Genomic DNA, 17,270 nt, shown 5'->3' on the forward strand with positions numbered 1-17,270 from the left:
GTGGTTCTAACCTGGACGACAGACTGATGAGATCTGCTGGGAGATGTTCCCCATTGGTCACTTTCACTATTTCCCCTACTGCCACCTACATGTCCCAGTTTAAAATAATTAAAATGGAAAAAAAATGAATAACAGAGAAAAAAACAAACAAATGGACAAAAGAGACAGAAAGTTTGAAATTATTATAGAAAATAATACATGTTAATAAAAATGTCTAATGTCAATTTTTTCAAAATTTATTTTGATCAGGTCTGAAGGCGTAAGAAAATATTGAATATTTAAGGATTACTTATTTTCTTTGAAGCTCAACTTTCAATTCTTAATGTAAAAGATTTTAATTTTTAAAGGTTACTCACAAGCCTATCTTATCAAATTAAATAAAAACATGTTTTATAGACAGCTACTTTACCTTATAGGCTTTCCTTTCTCTAATTCCTTGATCTCATGCTACCCACTGTATGTCCACTCCTCCCCAGAAAGGGAAGAAATAAATGTGAAAATTATTTTCTAGCTTTTTGAAAAACAAAGTACACTATACTAGATCCCTCCCACACACTAAAAAACAAAACTTTGTTAAGAATGTTCTGATTCCGGGCCGACCCCGTGGCGCACTCTGGTCCAGAAAGGGAAGAAATAAATGTGAAAATTATTTTCTAGCTTTTTGAAAAACAAAGTACACTATACTAGATCCCTCCCACACCCTAAAAAACAAAACTTTGTTAAGAATGTTCTGATTCCGGGCCGACCCCGTGGCGCACTCTGGAGAGTGCTGCGCTGGGAGCGTAGCAGCGCTCCCGCTGGCGGTTCGGATCCTATATAGGATGGCTGGTGCGCTCACTGGCTGAGCGTGGTGCGGCCGGTCTCAAAAAAGACAAAAAAAAAAAGTTCTGATTCCAAAATGTCCTTAAAGTTAATTGCATAAATATCGTACTAACTTTAACACAGAGCTGCAAATTTTAGGAAGTTAGAAGGCATAATTGCAGCCTTTTGAGTTATTTAATAATTAATAGCATCTAGGTTATTTAATAATTAATAGCGTCTTGGGAGGGTAAGCCTTTGAATTAAGAAAAATTTTTCAGAGAGGGTATGAGATAAACATACCAAGAATCTGTTTGGACTTGAATGAATAGCTTGAGTTATTTTACTTCATTTTATACTTTCTTAACACATAAATGTATTAGTTATTTGTTATACGTTAAAATTTCAGTTTCTTCATTTCAAAATGAAAGCCAAGGAAATCTGGTAACATGTTCATGCTTTAATTTCAAACTACCTCACAGGAGACCCATTATAGTAATTAATAATTGAAAAAATGTGAAAAGCAAAATATTATAAATATGTTAACACATACTGCTAGCTAAATGGTGTGCACTTGCAGTGGAAAACCACAGGTACTTATTTTGACAGTGTGACATAATGAAGATAATAAATTAGGAGTATTTGAACCTTGACTTGGTCATTAGCTAAAGTCAACTGGCTGAAAATAAGACTTAAAGTCAAATTTCTCTTTCTGTTAAATGATGATAAAAACTACTATCTACTTAAGGCTTATGTAGGTTCAAAAGAGCTAATACAAAAACCCTTGCGGTGGGGAGAACAGCTAAAAGGTGGTATTCTGCTACCTGGATAGAAATGTTTGTCTAATAGCACAACCTTTATACTACACTCTGGATCCTACTAAATAACAAGCAGCACTAAATTAGATAATCTTTTTAGAATATACTAATCTTTAGAGGAATTTAAGATATATTAAGATACAGAAACTGTTCTGATCTACCAATATATTGATAGCCATCAGTAAATGTTTTTAATGCTTAGAAAACAAATCCTGTAAAAATGTTCTGAAGTTTAAAAAATACAAGCACAGAGCTTGCTGGGGAGTTTCTGAGCTTGGATAGAAGCAGGTGACAACGATTTTGAAAATTTTCAACTCAGAATTAAGTATAAAGTCAGAACAACACTATCTTCACAATTTTGAGCATACAAGAACAAATATTATAATTAATGGTTCAGCATACAGGGTTCTCAATGATAACGTCTCTAAGAATTTATTCAGGAAAACACCAATACTTAAACTTCTAGGAGGCTTACTATCATTTTAAACTTTCTTATACAAAATAATATTCAGATAGCCAGTCATCCAACACATTTATCAAACTTTTACTTAGTACCATTAAATGCACACCATTCTGTTAGGCACTCTTAGAGCTTCTCAATTTAAACAAAAAGAATTGGGGCATATTAGAGTCTGATTATTTAATCCATCTTCCTCAATGAAAAAGATGTGAAATCAAGGCCTGAGAGATTAGTTTGTTCAATACCACCAAGTCAGGATCAGAATCCTGGTTTTCTGCCTCCGAAGCATTATTCTCTCCAGTACGTGATACTACCCAGAACCTGAGACAGTGACAATAAACTCCCCCGTAAATGCACTGTCACACCTCCAAGTGTGAACAGTTAGCTTTACTTCAGTTTTAGAAACTTTTCCTGATAAAGTTATTATAAGCAAAGGAAACTAAGAACAGAAAGACTGATTTTAAAACATCCATATTAATTTTTCTGAAAACAAAAACCTATAGGCATGTGGCACCAAAAGATGCCAACTATAAAATATGCAAATATAAATACCTGTAGTTACTTCAACTGCCTGTAGACTTACTTCTATAAATAACTGGATAACTCTTATTTGCTCAATTAAGTTTCACTAAGCTATCATGAATCCAATCACTTTATAATGACCTGATTAAACAGATTTTGAAAAAAGGACACTGTCCATATTTACATATGGATTTTACAAATAAAACTGTCCAAGGAAATGATGATAAACAACCTCCAAAATATTAAAAACATTTCTTCTTAATTTATATTAGGACTAGTTTTACAGTTTTTAAACCTGAAACCCTTGAAAGTCACATTCTTTAAAGGGTAACAGTGCCATATGTTCTGAATACTAATTCATGACTATCTTAAATAGGAATAAAACAAAAAGTATCTAAATTCAGTAACAGAAAGATCTTAAAAGAAAGAACAAAATACTTAATTTTTTTGTAGGAAGAGCGTGGCATTTCAAAAGCTATGATGACAAAAAAGAAATCATTTAGCCATTTTATTGTACCATTTCACCATAATGATCAAGGAACTTTGCAGGAATATATGAATACATCATAAAGGAATTTATGATGAACAAGGATTGAAAGATAAAAATCAGTACAACCCAATCCATGTATTATATAAAATAAATGATGGGAAATCTTAAAAGAGTTAGGGGTCCACACAAAAGGATCTGAACACATCCATGGGGACAAGAGACTCTCACTGCAATTATAACTTTGAATTATAAAGTATAACACCTATCACTTATTCTATATGGCAAACATGAAGGAGCCCTTTAAGTCCAATCAATTTTTTAAATGCTTAATTAAAAATCATTAGAGAGGTTTAAAATTCTTCGTTTATTCCTTATTTCCTTGGAGAAATCACAAGGTCAATGCAGGGTAGAGAAACCATCCTCTACACTGTTTGAGCATCAGTAGGTATCTCTACCTTGATGAGAGAAGTACAGTGTCAGCAGGTATATACTCTTTGCCTTTTATTATAACTATATCTCCAACATTTACCTGAAAGAAAACTGGGAATCGGTTAATTATCTGCATTGAAAGATAGTTACAAATATAAAACCCATTGTATTAAAGCACAGAATACAGTTAAAATGGTTATTGGCAAAAAAGAACTACTTATCTTCACAAACTGGCATAAAATTATCTAGGAGTGAGGCCAAGAGATGGGAGATTCCTTTAAAAGAATGAATGTTTTATCTTTTCTTTTTTTTTTTTTTTACCAGCTATACTCATATAATTTTTCTGAACAAAATTAATCTATCCATTTTATCTATCCACTTAATTGACATCTCAACTCATATTCTCTCTCTTTGACATAAAAATAAAAAGGAGGAATTTACCAATTGAAATCTTTACCCTAATTAAGGAAATCTCAACACAAATGGAGAAACTATATCATATATATTATCATTACTCCTCATAGTGACTCTTAGTAAACAATCATTAGTTATAATTCCTAATTGAGGGAGGAAGAAAATGAGCCTGAGATTCTAAGTTATTTGCTCAAGATCACTGTGAGTGGAAGAGCTCAGACTCAAAGCCACATTTGACTGCAAAGCTTGATTCTATGTAAGTGAAACTATCACCTATTTTAAATTAAAAATAAACAGCTTAATCTCTTCATTTTACTACCTGTTAGCATTTTTCTGAGCATGGCATGAAGACAAATAAAAGGCAAACTATGGCCAGAATTTAAGTGGCAGGTTTGGCAAATAACACAACTGCAACTAAGCAATAGCTCAGTTTAACTGAGTTGATCAAGTGACACTGTAGCCAATTCCATTATATCAGGAAAGTTGTCCTCTTTCTTAGTAGACAAATGAACCTAAAAGTAAGTTTCAATACTTAATAGAGGGAAGAAAAGCCTTTTTTGGTTAAAACTTTTCTGTTCCCACCCCCCACCCCCTTTTCCTTGAACTGTAAAATAACACTTTACTGTGAAGAGGGAGAAAATAGTGTTCTTAGTCACAATCACAATAAGAAATTTTTGCAGACAGCCCATGGTGTTCTACAGTATATTCAGGGAGGAACAGGTCAGGGAAGGTTGATAGTGGGGATAGGTAGGGGTGTCTGATGTATGATGGTATATACAATAGGGTATGTACGATGGTTACCCAGGTAGGGAAGCTCTGGATGCTTTGATTCAAAAATGATTTACCTCAGCTGAAATCTGAAATTCAGATTATTTGAAATTGACAAATTGCCAGGGACCTTGGAATCAAACACCCCCTACCTCAAAAAGAGGGCAAACACGAAAAATAAAACTGCAAGTATAAATGTAAACTGGCTCTTAAAATAATGTGCTATGATAGTACTCTGATAGCACCACCGACAGCAAGATAATAAAATATAAATTCACTGCAATCATGGCACTTAGAATGCTACTCAGGTTACTATTTAACAGTCCTGTAATTGCCTCCTGTGTGTTAATGTTTCCTCTCCAATTAAACTGTATGCTTCATAAAATCAGAATCACATCTGTCCATATCACAGTGTTAGAGTCTAACAGACTTACAAAAACCCCTAATTGCTGCACTAATTTCCGCAACTTTATCCACTGTAAGACAAAAGAAAGGCTTGTGGTTATTAAACTGATGAAAATATTAACACCTTATATGGTGTATCATAGTTACCCTAGTGGCCTGGGAAAACTAAGAAAGAGCTTACTAAATGCTAAAGTAGTAGCTTTCACATTACTGTGAGGAAAGCAGAGAACTTATTTCCTTCTTATGATGTTTCTGTTTTTGATCAGTTTCTCAAAAGACTCCCAAGTACCCCTCTTTCCTTTTTGATTCTGAGCTCTTAGTATGGCACTTCACTCTTCTAGCTCAATGTGTGCACAGGAGGAACGACAGAAGAAGAAGTCAAGATGGCAAAAATGCTTTGACCACATACTCCCATGAGAAGCATCATGACAAAGCAGTTTCAGTACCCAAAATACCGAAGTTAGGGAAATATTTTGGGCTTTCAGTCCACTAGTTTCAGCCTTCCCTTCAGCCTTCTCAAGTCATTGACATTAGCAACTATGACTAAGGATTACGTAAAAGGGTAAGATTATCAAGTTGTAGCAGATTGATTTAAAAATCAAACTGTCTTTGTCCAATTCTAAGACCCAGAATATTTTTATTTTTTATTATTATTTTTTTCTTTTTTCTTTTTTTTCCTTTAAATTTTTATTTTGTCAATATACAATGTGGTTGATTTTGCAGTACAAAATCTTAATCCAAAGAAATACGTTTTGTGGTGGGAACTTCATGCATTAAAGCAGTTTTACAGAGTGACATGAATGGGGCCCACCATGCCATGCTCCCCTACTAAGCCGGAAGAATGTGTTGATTCCAAGATTCTTCATCTAAATTCTCCACCTGCATATATCTAAAAAATGTGTGAACAATCTCAGCTGCCATCTCAAGGTGAAGAACTTGGTCTCTGTGGTAATGGCAGTGAAGCCAGCCGATTACATTTCCAGCGCAGAGATGTATTCTTTGTTTCGGGTTTTGTTAATTGCAATACTTTCTTTTAAAACAAGATATTTGCAACTCAACCTTCTGCAACAGGGAAAAGGCCTCAGGGTAATAACTGGAGAAATGGACTATTAATGCCTGAGAGCTGAAGTCTGCCCATCTGTGAATGACTAGATGTGCTCTGTGCAAATTTGTAGGTCCTTTGAGGACCATTAAGAAACCGCCACCATGGCCACACATTTAGAAAGGCAGAGAAAGAAAGAACCATGAAGTAAAGCCCATTTGCACTAAGGTTTATCATATTACCTTGACATGTGGATGACACTCTTGGTTTTGGTTTATTGATTTTATTTTTAATTGCACAAAATACTATATGAGCCAAGGCAAAGACTTGCCCACAATCAAGCTAACCCAACAAACAAGCCTGCTTTTTTGCCTGTCCCTTTGTTCAATAAACCAGTTTTACATAGTTGGCAACTTAATGTACACAGTCCTCTTCTTCTTACCTATTACTATATTTCATGACACAGGAACCTTTATGTCTTGCTTGCTCTTGTGAACTCACTGCTTGGCACATACACTCAATATATTTTTGTTGAATGAATCAGATAAATTTTTTCTGTGTTGCTATAGCAAGTGAAATTACAGCTTTTAGTTGTCACAAAATGAGTGTAGAACGCCATAATTTATTTATAAAACACTTTCCCTATTGTTTTATGTCCATATATTCTAATTTTTCACTATTCTAAATAATACTACAATAAACATTTTTATACATGTAGAGGTTATCTCCTACTTTATGAATATTTTCTTGGGATAAATTCCCCAAATCCCCTTTCTGTTTCTCATTATGAATAGCCAAACTGCTAATCCACAGTAGTATGTGAATGAAATATTTCATAAAAATCAAAATTCTGATATATAAAGTAAGTTTGTTTTTATTTATTGAACAGATAGCAAATGAAACTTCAATACTGTTTACATTTGCAACTTTTATTGCTAGTTGAATGTTATACTGAGTCTGGTTGCTTATTTCTTTTTATTTTTTGCAAACTTTTATTTCCTATTTATATAACAATGATCTTAGTATATTTGGTGCAAATATTTTACATACCCTGCCTACTTATTTGTAGTAGTTTTCTGTATATTAGTTTCAAATTTTATATAATCAAACTTCATAGATCTTGAGATACTGCTCTTCTACAAATATTTATTAAAGTCTTTATTCTATTTGTATGTTTTTCAAAACCAGTCTTACAATATTTAACTCTTCTAGACGGTTGGAATTTATTTTAGCACAGGCTGAGACTCAGATATAAACTTAATGCTAATCTGTGATCTCAACATGACTGATTAATCCTTTGAGTAGTTATTTTTGCTTTCTTTATTAAATATTAAATGTGCTTTATTTCAGGGCATCGTATTTTACTCTATACTATTCCAATCTATTCCATGCTATTTTATTCATCAATGTTTATTTTTGCAAGAGATCCACACTATTTTAATAACTTTTGCTTTCCATTTTACTTACAGTTAATCCTTGCACATTGTTTTTCATTTTTCTAAAATACTCTATTTCCTCAGAGGTTTGTTTTTGAAAATCAGATTAATAATTTAGTCAACTCTTGAGGAAAAATGATAATTTCCCTGGGATATTACATTAATAATTTGGAAAAACTGATATTTTATTTTTCACTTTACTAGGAATATAAATATTTGTATATTTATGTGAGTATTTAACACCTAAATTTTGGAAGCTTTTTTTTTTTACAAAAGTCATATACATATTTTAAGTTTTTGTAAGCATACCACATACCACCAACTGATATTTTATTTTTCACTTTACTAGGAATATAAATATTTGTATATTTATGTGAATATTTAACACCTAAATTTTGGAAGCTTTTTTTTTTACAAAAGTCATATACATATTTTAAGTTTTTGTAAGCATACCACATACCACCACGAATAAGATCTCTTTTTCACTATCTTTTCTAACTTAATATTGCCCACATAAGAATGCTTTTAACTTAAAAATATTTATCTTAAAATCTTCACTAAACCAATTTTATTAATTCTGATTAATTATCTAATTCTAATTATTAAATAACTTCAGCTCATTTTGGTTGCATGACTTCAGGCAACACTTTAAATTCAATTCCTCTGCATCTCAAAATGGGATGCCCTGTTTAGGAGTGGCACTTATCTCCAAGATAACTAGATATGCTACCATTATGGGTAATAGTGGCTGGTGATTTAATTTTTTTTTGTCAAAAAATTGAAAAAGTAAGAGTTATAACAATCCAGACAGATTAGCATAATCTTGAAATGTTTGTCTATTAGAAAAATAAAACAATTTAAGGTTAATTTTAGAGTTCAGTAAATGATTGTCTCCTGACTTCATAACTGTTTATTTTCTGAGCAAGCAGTCAAGAAGAAAGTGTCATATCAATTTGTTAAAATATGAATATATGTTAACTACATTGATGACCCTAGTAATGAAAACATACTTAAATTCAATTTACCATATTTGATTATACCCTACCTATCTTCTCTCTAAAATGTTTAAATCCATAAGTGCCAGCTAAGAGCATAAAAGAAACTTATTTTGAAAATGTTTTTAGCTTTTTTGTTTTTCATTTCGCTCTTCTGAAAAAGACATGATTATCACAGAAACAAAGAAAGCACAAAGTATTTTCCTCTTTGTTACTCTTATGTCAAAGACCAAAGAGAGAGGGGTGAATTTTCAAGTATCCAGAAGAGATGTCAGTCTCTATTCTAGCCACTGATTTAAAATCAACAAAAATGCAATTAATTTTTGATTGAGAGGGGACCCTACTCCCTATAGGGATGCAAGGTGGCCATAAACATCACAAAGTAGAATCAAGGGCACAGACTTAAAATAGCTGGGAAATATTTGGAGTGCAAATAAACTGACTGTCGGTTACACCTCTATTGTCCCAGCAAGACACTGTCCTGTGAGATACATCTCTAGTGTCCTGGCAATCCCAGGAAATGAAGTCCCCTCAGTAGAGTGGCCTGGCCTCCAAAAAATCTTTTACCAAATTACAAAGGTTATCCACCTGTGGATGACTAGAGGTTAAATCTTCTTCCAGAACCAAGGGAGAACTAATAATAATTGCTTACCTTTTGAAAGTGAGGTCTGAGAAGAATGAACACCCGGATAACATTTATTAAATTATGACTCAACTCACTGCCATGTTAAAGGTCCTATGAACAACTTAATCTCTGATTTATGAAACTGATTTCCAGTGCATTAGAAGATGAAGTTTAGTATGTAATACTTTGTAAAAGGAGTTAGCGGTATGCAAATGTGATTAGTCTCAATATACGAATTTGAGGTAAAATATACAAATATGAAATATCAACACTCAACTTTTATTTTTACTTGGACAGTAGATGATTAAAGCAAAAAATTACAACACAAAACAGTTCATGATTAAATAAAATCTATGAAAACAGTACTCAAAATATACTATGAAAGAAACAAAAAGTTCTAGATATTACTTTTCAAAATAATAGTCTTTCTAGAACATTGTAGAAATATTAAATGGATGTGACTGAGGACTCAATGTATGTTTACAACATTAATAACTAAATAGGTTTCATATTAGTGGACTTCTTGACATTTGCTTATATTATATAAAAAATGACATTTACTAGAGTATGCCTCTGTGCATTTCTTCTCCTGGAACAAAATAAAAATCAATGCATACCTTTTCCCAGTGAACAATTTCCCAAGCACCATTTCTCAAAACTGGAAAGAGAAAAGGTGACATTTTTAAGAACATTTTTTTACTTACTATGAAAAGGCTATTTCTGATGAAATGATCATTTTTAAATAAATAACTTCAAATAAAATAACTAGTAGCAATTTTTACAAGTTTAAAAACTAATTATAACAATGATATATAAAATTATACAAAGAATTCAAAAACATCCAATGGGCACCTTAGCCCCAACAATAACCCATCACTACAGAGAGCAATCTCATTGATATTACCAATGGTTTTCTTTGGCACATAGAAGAATTACAATACTGGGCTCAGATGAAGAACGAAAGCCCCCAGAAAATGATGTGATAGGCGAGGGACAAGCTCAAAAATATTTCAGATGTCACAACAGTAGCAATGTTTTTTTTTTTTTTTTTAAAGAATCACAAACATAATAGATTTAGTTAGTAAAAATTTAAAGCCAACAGATAAGGAATCTGCACCATCAGGTTTACAATAATGCAAAAAAAGCATTTTTTTTTCTTATTTGGTTTACTGAAAAAAGTGAAAGAAGTGACTACTATTAAATTATGATAGAGGGGTAGGTATTTCTTAGCATTTAAGAAAAGAAGTCAAGGTCCAGAAGCAAATTATCCAGACAGTAAATCCCATGAGGGCAAAGCTAATATTTGCTTTAACATTATATTCCCTGAAAACAGCACAGTACATGGCACAAAGTAACTACTCAGTAAATATCTGCAAAGTGAATAATTTACAGGTACAAAAACATTACCTTCAGTTTCTTTTGATATTAACAGAGATGAAGCCTGAACCCTCTGAAAAATATCTGAATGATAATAATCCCCCAAATGTTCTAATATTAATTATATACCGACAGGTCTTGAAACTAGTATTACAAAATAAATTATTTTAATCTAAATATATATTTTTTTGTGATTCCAAATTCCCTGGACACAGGAGTCGTGTCTTACTCATTTCCTTATCTCTATTATCTTGTAACACTCCTGGCACATAAGACATACAAATGCTTGTAAAACAAATGAATAAATGGAAGAATGAATATCTTACAGTGCATTTTGGTGAATTAACTTCATTAATTTAAAAAGTAATAATCATACTAAGTTAAGGAGCTAAAACTAAAGTATTTGATTAATTTAAAAGGTAATAATCATTCTAAGTTAAGGAGCTAAAACTAAAGTATTTCCAGTATAATATCTGTAACTATATGAATTAAGTTAAAGTTCCAATTCTTACAGTATTCAAGCAGTCAACGGCCAAGAATCTAAACCACAGGCATCTAAAATTGATCACTGTCATTAATTTAAAAAGTAATAATCATACTAAGTTAAGGAGCTAAAACTAAAGTATTTCCAGTATAATATCTGTAACTATATGAATTAAGTTAAAGTTCCAATTCTGACAGTATTCAAGCAGTCAACGGCCAAGAATCTAAACCACAGGCATCTAAAATTGATCACTGTATCCTAATACACAAAACTCGAATGCCTGCAGAGTTTACCCAAACTGATCCCAGGAATAAATCTGCTCCTTGATGTTGCTCATGGAGTACCCGGGGTTCAGAGCATATGACACAGAGTAAGAAAGCCAGGGGTTTAGTTGCTGTCTCTGCCAGTGCCTAGCAGAATCTTCCTCAAAATTAATTGTTACAAAGAATAAATAATGAATGACAGCACTCTCCCATTTAATCCCTTAACCCAGTGGCTACAATGAGAGGGTGCTTCAAAAAGTTCATGGAAAAATTCATATTATCTTTTAATTCTATTTTTCTACGAACTTTCTGAAGTGCTCTCATATAATAAGTACTGAACAAAGAGAGGGGGCAAAGTGCTGTTCAAATCAACTACACCCAAGATTAACTGATACTGAATGATTGGACTATAAGTTTGCATTCATTTAAATTAGAAAAAACTGCAGTAGTATTTAGAGCTTTTTATTGTCATTTATTTCCTTCTGATCTTTATATTAGTAAACATTCTCCCAACTGCAACAGGTTTTTTTTGTTTGTTTTTTGTTTTTCTTTATTTGCAGTTAAACTGTTTTAAGTTTCAGGGCTTCTCACCTGCACAAGCCCCTTCCATAGTCCTGGAAGTGGTCCTAACAAAGTGTCCAGTATCTCTAAAATGATGACACTTGACATGAAAATAACACTTCAGGTTAGACAGGATGAGTAAGTTCTAGAAATCTATTGCATAGCATGGTGACTATAGTTAATACATTGTATACTTGAAAATTGCTGAGAAAGTGTTCTGTTCAATGAGTTTTGAGGACTGTAAACACCTATGTATCCACCACTCAGAACAAGATAGAGAACTCCAGAAAGATCTCTTACGCTCCTTGGCAATCCCCCAGAGACAAGTATAAACCAGATACCACAGATTAGACTTGCATATCATACACATGGAATCATATTGTATGTGTGTATTTTTGTATTGTGCTTTCAATCAACATACCTGAGATTCTGTACATAAGATTTTTCTTTCCCCCATTAAATTGACATAGTAGTATGATGGATTGATTTCTGGACTTTGTATTTATTCCACTGACCAATTTACATATCTTAAAAACTCTATACACTATCTTGATTATTGTAACTTTACAGTAAATCTTGGAATTAGTGTAAGTCTACAATTTTGTTCTTTTTCAATATTGCCTTGGCTGTTCTAAATCCTTCACACTTCCATATAAATTTTAGAATCAAAGTGTCAATTCTTAAAACAAAATGAAACACACACACACACACACACACACCCTCCTGGAACTTGATTTGGATCTCAAGTCTTTCAATTCATGGACAAGCTATATTTCTCCATTTATTTTCATCTCCATTAATTTTTCTCAGTGATGTTTTGTAGTTTTCAGTGAATGGATCTTTCATTAGATTTATTTCTTGATACTTGATGTTTATTTCTTAATATTATAAATGGTATTTTTTATTCCACTTTCCAATTGGTCATTGGTAGTATATAGAAATGCATTAAACTTTTGTAAAATGACCTTGTCATCCTGTAACTTTGTTAAATTCACTTAGTTTGGGTAGTTTTTTACTGTTGTTTTATTGTTGTTTTTATAGCAATATCTTCCAAGCAAATTAATTTCTTTTTGTTAAAAATGCTGTACTATGATTTTTGACAGTTTTATTCTGCTCATATGCTTTACTGTTCATCTCTTTATTTTTAAACTCTTTTGCTATTATGCAAAAAAGTCTGAAAATCTGGAATAATTTTTACTACTAAAAATATCCTGCTGATTTTATGCTCCAAGCATCTCAAATTCTGCCAATATTTTTAAATCTCCTCCACTATCACCAACACCAGCACCCCTAGTTCAAGCAACCATTATCTCTCAACTGGAGGTCTGTGTTAGTCTCACCAATAGTTTCCTGCATTCATTCTTGATCTCCTTCAAATTTATTTTCTAGTGTAGCTATAATGACTACATATAATTATATTACATATATGTAATAGTTATGAATTATTATGTATCAATACACACACACACACACACACACACACACAATTGTCACCCCTTGCTCAAAACTCTTCAACTGGCTTACCTAGGCTCATAAAATAAGTCCAAACATCTACAAAGCCTTTTATGCAGCAGCTCCTGCCTACTCTCCACCATCGCCCCTTGCCCCTTCCTCCTCATTCTCCTGATGCACTCATGGTGAAAGCACCATGCTCTTCCCTGCCTCAAATCTTTTGCATACATTTCCATGACTGGAACAATCTTTCCCTGCATCCTCACCTACATACCTTCCAGATCCTAGCTTTAACACTGCTTTCTCATTTTTGTTAACATCTTTTGTTAACATCCAGTCCTTTACCACTATTACCAAAATTTTTTTTTTAACTTCCCTTCTAAGTCATCACCCAAAACACATTCGTGGTACACCCTGCTCCATGCTTTTGTTCAAAACACTAACACGTTCTGACTTACTATGTGATTTCTTTAAAATGTTTACACTTTATAGTATAGTCTGAATCCCTCTAGCAGAATTTAAGCTCCATAGCTTCAGGGACCTTTGTCTATTTTGTAGATTGATGTGTCCCAATGTAATGAAGAGTACCTGGCATACAACAGGTGCTCAATAAACATTATTGCATAAATATTGTACAGCCTAGTTAAGGAAAAAAAAGACCATACTCAAAGTGAAAGCATTGCCTGTGAGCCTTTATAACATAGAGTATTAAATTTTTGCTCTGCTACTGTACTAAAACAAGCAGGAAACAAAATACATAAGGAAAAGCACATATAAATGATTGCAATAAACCTGGTAAGTGCACAGTATGCTAGTGAGGGGTACAAGAGGGTGATAACAAAAGTATACGAAAGTGATTTTAGCACTTTCACTATCCCCAACTCTAAAAGAGCTCCCTGCACTTTTTCTTCAGAGCATTTATCACAGTTTTAGTTGAGAGAGGATTATTTAAAGGCTACCTCTTCTCCCAGACCATAGGTCCATGACAACACCTTCTCTATTCTGCTCACTGCTGTATTCCCAGGCTTATGACACAGCGACACAAAGGTGCTCAGGAAGTACTTGCTAGATGGAATGCTGGATTCACTAATAATATGGTGTTTAGGACCATACGAAACAATAATAGTTACATAGATTTACTAAAGACACAACCCTGCTCTCTAGCAGATCTCATGTGAAAAACAACATACACATGGCATTTAATAAACAGCTATACAGGAAAACATTTCGGAAGTTCCTTAAAAAATTGAGCACAAAGTTACCATATGAGCAGAAATTCCACCTCTAGGTATATACTCAAGAGAAATGAAAACATGTGTTCATGCAAGACTTGTACATGAATGTTTACTGCAGCATTACTCATAATAGCCAAAAAGTGGAAACAACCCAAATGTCCATCAACTGATTAATGGAAAAACAAAATGTATGCTATCCATTCAATGGAATGTTATTCAGGCATAAAACGGAATAAAGTACTGAAATGACAATATGGAAAAACCCTGAAGATACTCATATGCTAAGTGAAGGAAGTCAGATACAAAAGGCCCCATATTGTATGATCCTACGTATATAAAATGTCTAGAACAGACAAATCCATACAGACAGAATGTAGATTAGCGGTTGCTAGCAGCTCAAGGAAGTGAGGAATGGGGACTGACTGCTTAAGTGTATGGGGTTTCTTTTGGAATGATGAAAGTATCCTAAAATTAGGTAGTGATGAGGGGTGAATAACCTTGTGAATACACAAAAAAACTTCTGAACTGTATGCTTTAACATGTTGAATTTTATGATATATGAATTATAACTGAGTAAAAAATAGCCACATAAAAAGCAGCCAAGGAACTATTTAAACATTTGCTTAAAACAGCATTCTCAGCTTTGTAAGTTACTAAAACAATTTCCAGGGTGAGTAGTTGGATACAGTTATGTAACCGTTAGATGCACTAACATGAGCTGTTCTCTCTGTCAGCTCAGGGCCACCCCTTCCAGCTCTGCAATCTAAATTAGCCCTCCTTGAAATGCTGCCACTTCGCAGATGTTTGTTAGTTCACATCTAAAAATAGTCCTGACCCACTCTGCTGGGTTCCACTTAACATGAGGGAGTGTCAGATCCAACAGACCATGCCAGGGATTCTTCACTCCACTACGGATGGGGAAGCCACTGGCACTTTCATGGAAAACCACTGAAAATAGTCCTCCAGATCTGCTTCACTTCTCCATCTCCTGTACCTGCCCATTTCCCCTTAACCTTGCTCTGATCGCTTCTTGCTCCACATTTGAACCTGTTTACCTATGTTCCCCAACTGACCTTTCTTGGATCTCTGTTTTCTTCCCCAATCCTCACCCAAGCATTTCCTCTCAATTCATTATTGAAAAGATACACTGGAAGACATGACCCGCAGCAAAAATGTACACATCTAAGAAACTTTTAAATACATATTTGGCCAATGATGTTTTCTATCAAACTACAAAACCAAAGTTTCCAACAAGACAAATAGACATATACAAGGTAAAAGCTGACATTCTCTCCTTATTCTCAATGCTACTTTGTCAAAGTTAGGAGTGCTAACTGAGGCACCCTTGCATACCTCTCTCTAGACAAACATGTACATACGTAGTTGTTTTCCCCTTTCCTTTGGATAAATACCCAGCAGTGGGATTGCTGGGTCATATGGCAGTCCCATCTGTAGTTGTTTGAGGAACATCCATACTGTTTTCCATAATGGCTACACTAATTTACATTCCCATTAACAGTGCACAAAGTTTCCCCTTTCTCCACATCCTCATCAGCATTTTTTATTTTTTGCCTTTTTGATAACAGCCTAAATGAGAAATCTTAATTTCAGAGAAACACAGGCAAAGTTTCCAGCAGGGTCTTTTATATCTTCTAGTCAAGTAGCCAAGCCAGACTGTGTGACTGGTTAAACTAGGTAAGCCATCAACTTATATACAGCCTTAAACTAAAAAGAGAAACCAGTCTTGAGTCCCTCCAGGGGAGCTTCAAATCTTATAGAGCACATAATAAATCACTACTTAGTCCATCTTGTCCTCATGTTGGCCAGGGTTCAGCATCACACTTCTGGGTGTGCCAGAGATAAGCACAGAGCTGTCCTGGCCCAGCTGTGAGACAACTCAATTTTACAGAGCAGCTATTTCATAAGGTGTTCAACTATTCTCCTCTGGATAGAAATTCTGACTTCCATTTTTTTCTACCACCACAAACAACACTGAAATATATTTACACAATCATATCCTATAAGAAAGAATCTCAAAAAGGGCCTTGCTGGCTCCAGAGTATTTGTGTTTGTACTTTTACCACATACAAACAGATTACTTCCCTGTGAATATACAGCAACCTACACTCTCACTAGCAATGTATGAAGTTCCACGAACTAGAAACCCAGACAAGCACACATTGTTATTGGTCGCTTGAATTTTGGCAATTTGATGAGTTTTTGGTATTTATTCTGAAGGCTGCAGTGACATGGATTAATCAAAGTGCCAATTACCTTTACATCCCTACAGAGTTAGAATCCTAACTACACAGAGTAACATTTTTTTGAAAGTACATATTACAGAACCTTGCTACTTGGTCCACAGACTACAGCACCTCCATCACTTGGGGGCTCGTTAGAAATGAGGAGATGTTTCTATCCCTCTCCCCATATATTTTGTTCTCGAAATGCAAAACCAGAACACAGAAATAAAGCAAGGAAGTACACAGCTTCTATAAACTTGAGGCTAGACCAATCTTAGGATATAGAGAGCAATGCAGAATTTCTGGTGAAGTTAAAAAACAGCTTACAGGGCCGAGCCCGTGGCGCACTCGGGAGAGTGCGGCGCTGGGAGCGCGGTGGCGCTCCCACTGCAGGTTCGGATCCTATATAGGGATGACCGGTGCGTTCACAGTGCTCACTGGCTGAGCGCGGTG

The 17,270-nt window shown here is 34.1% G+C and overlaps 1 protein-coding gene across 1 annotated transcript in view; it reads right to left on the bottom strand.

Moving 5' to 3' along the window:
- The window catches only part of ATP8A1 (ATPase, aminophospholipid transporter (APLT), class I, type 8A, member 1), a 235,996-nt gene that overhangs the window by 167,296 nt on the left and 51,430 nt on the right, over positions 1 to 17,270 (bottom strand). Inside the window, exons 6-7 of the mRNA XM_008567055.1 lie at positions 9,820 to 9,860; positions 3,544 to 3,617 (exon numbers count right to left, since the gene is read on the bottom strand). Of these exons, the coding sequence (XP_008565277.1) occupies positions 3,544 to 3,617; positions 9,820 to 9,860 (115 nt within the window). The remainder of the gene's footprint in view (positions 1 to 3,543; positions 3,618 to 9,819; positions 9,861 to 17,270) is intronic.

Source organism: Galeopterus variegatus, unplaced genomic scaffold (assembly GCF_000696425.1).
Source record: "Galeopterus variegatus unplaced genomic scaffold, G_variegatus-3.0.2 Scaffold288, whole genome shotgun sequence".
NCBI classification, from domain to species: Eukaryota; Metazoa; Chordata; class Mammalia; order Dermoptera; family Cynocephalidae; genus Galeopterus; species Galeopterus variegatus.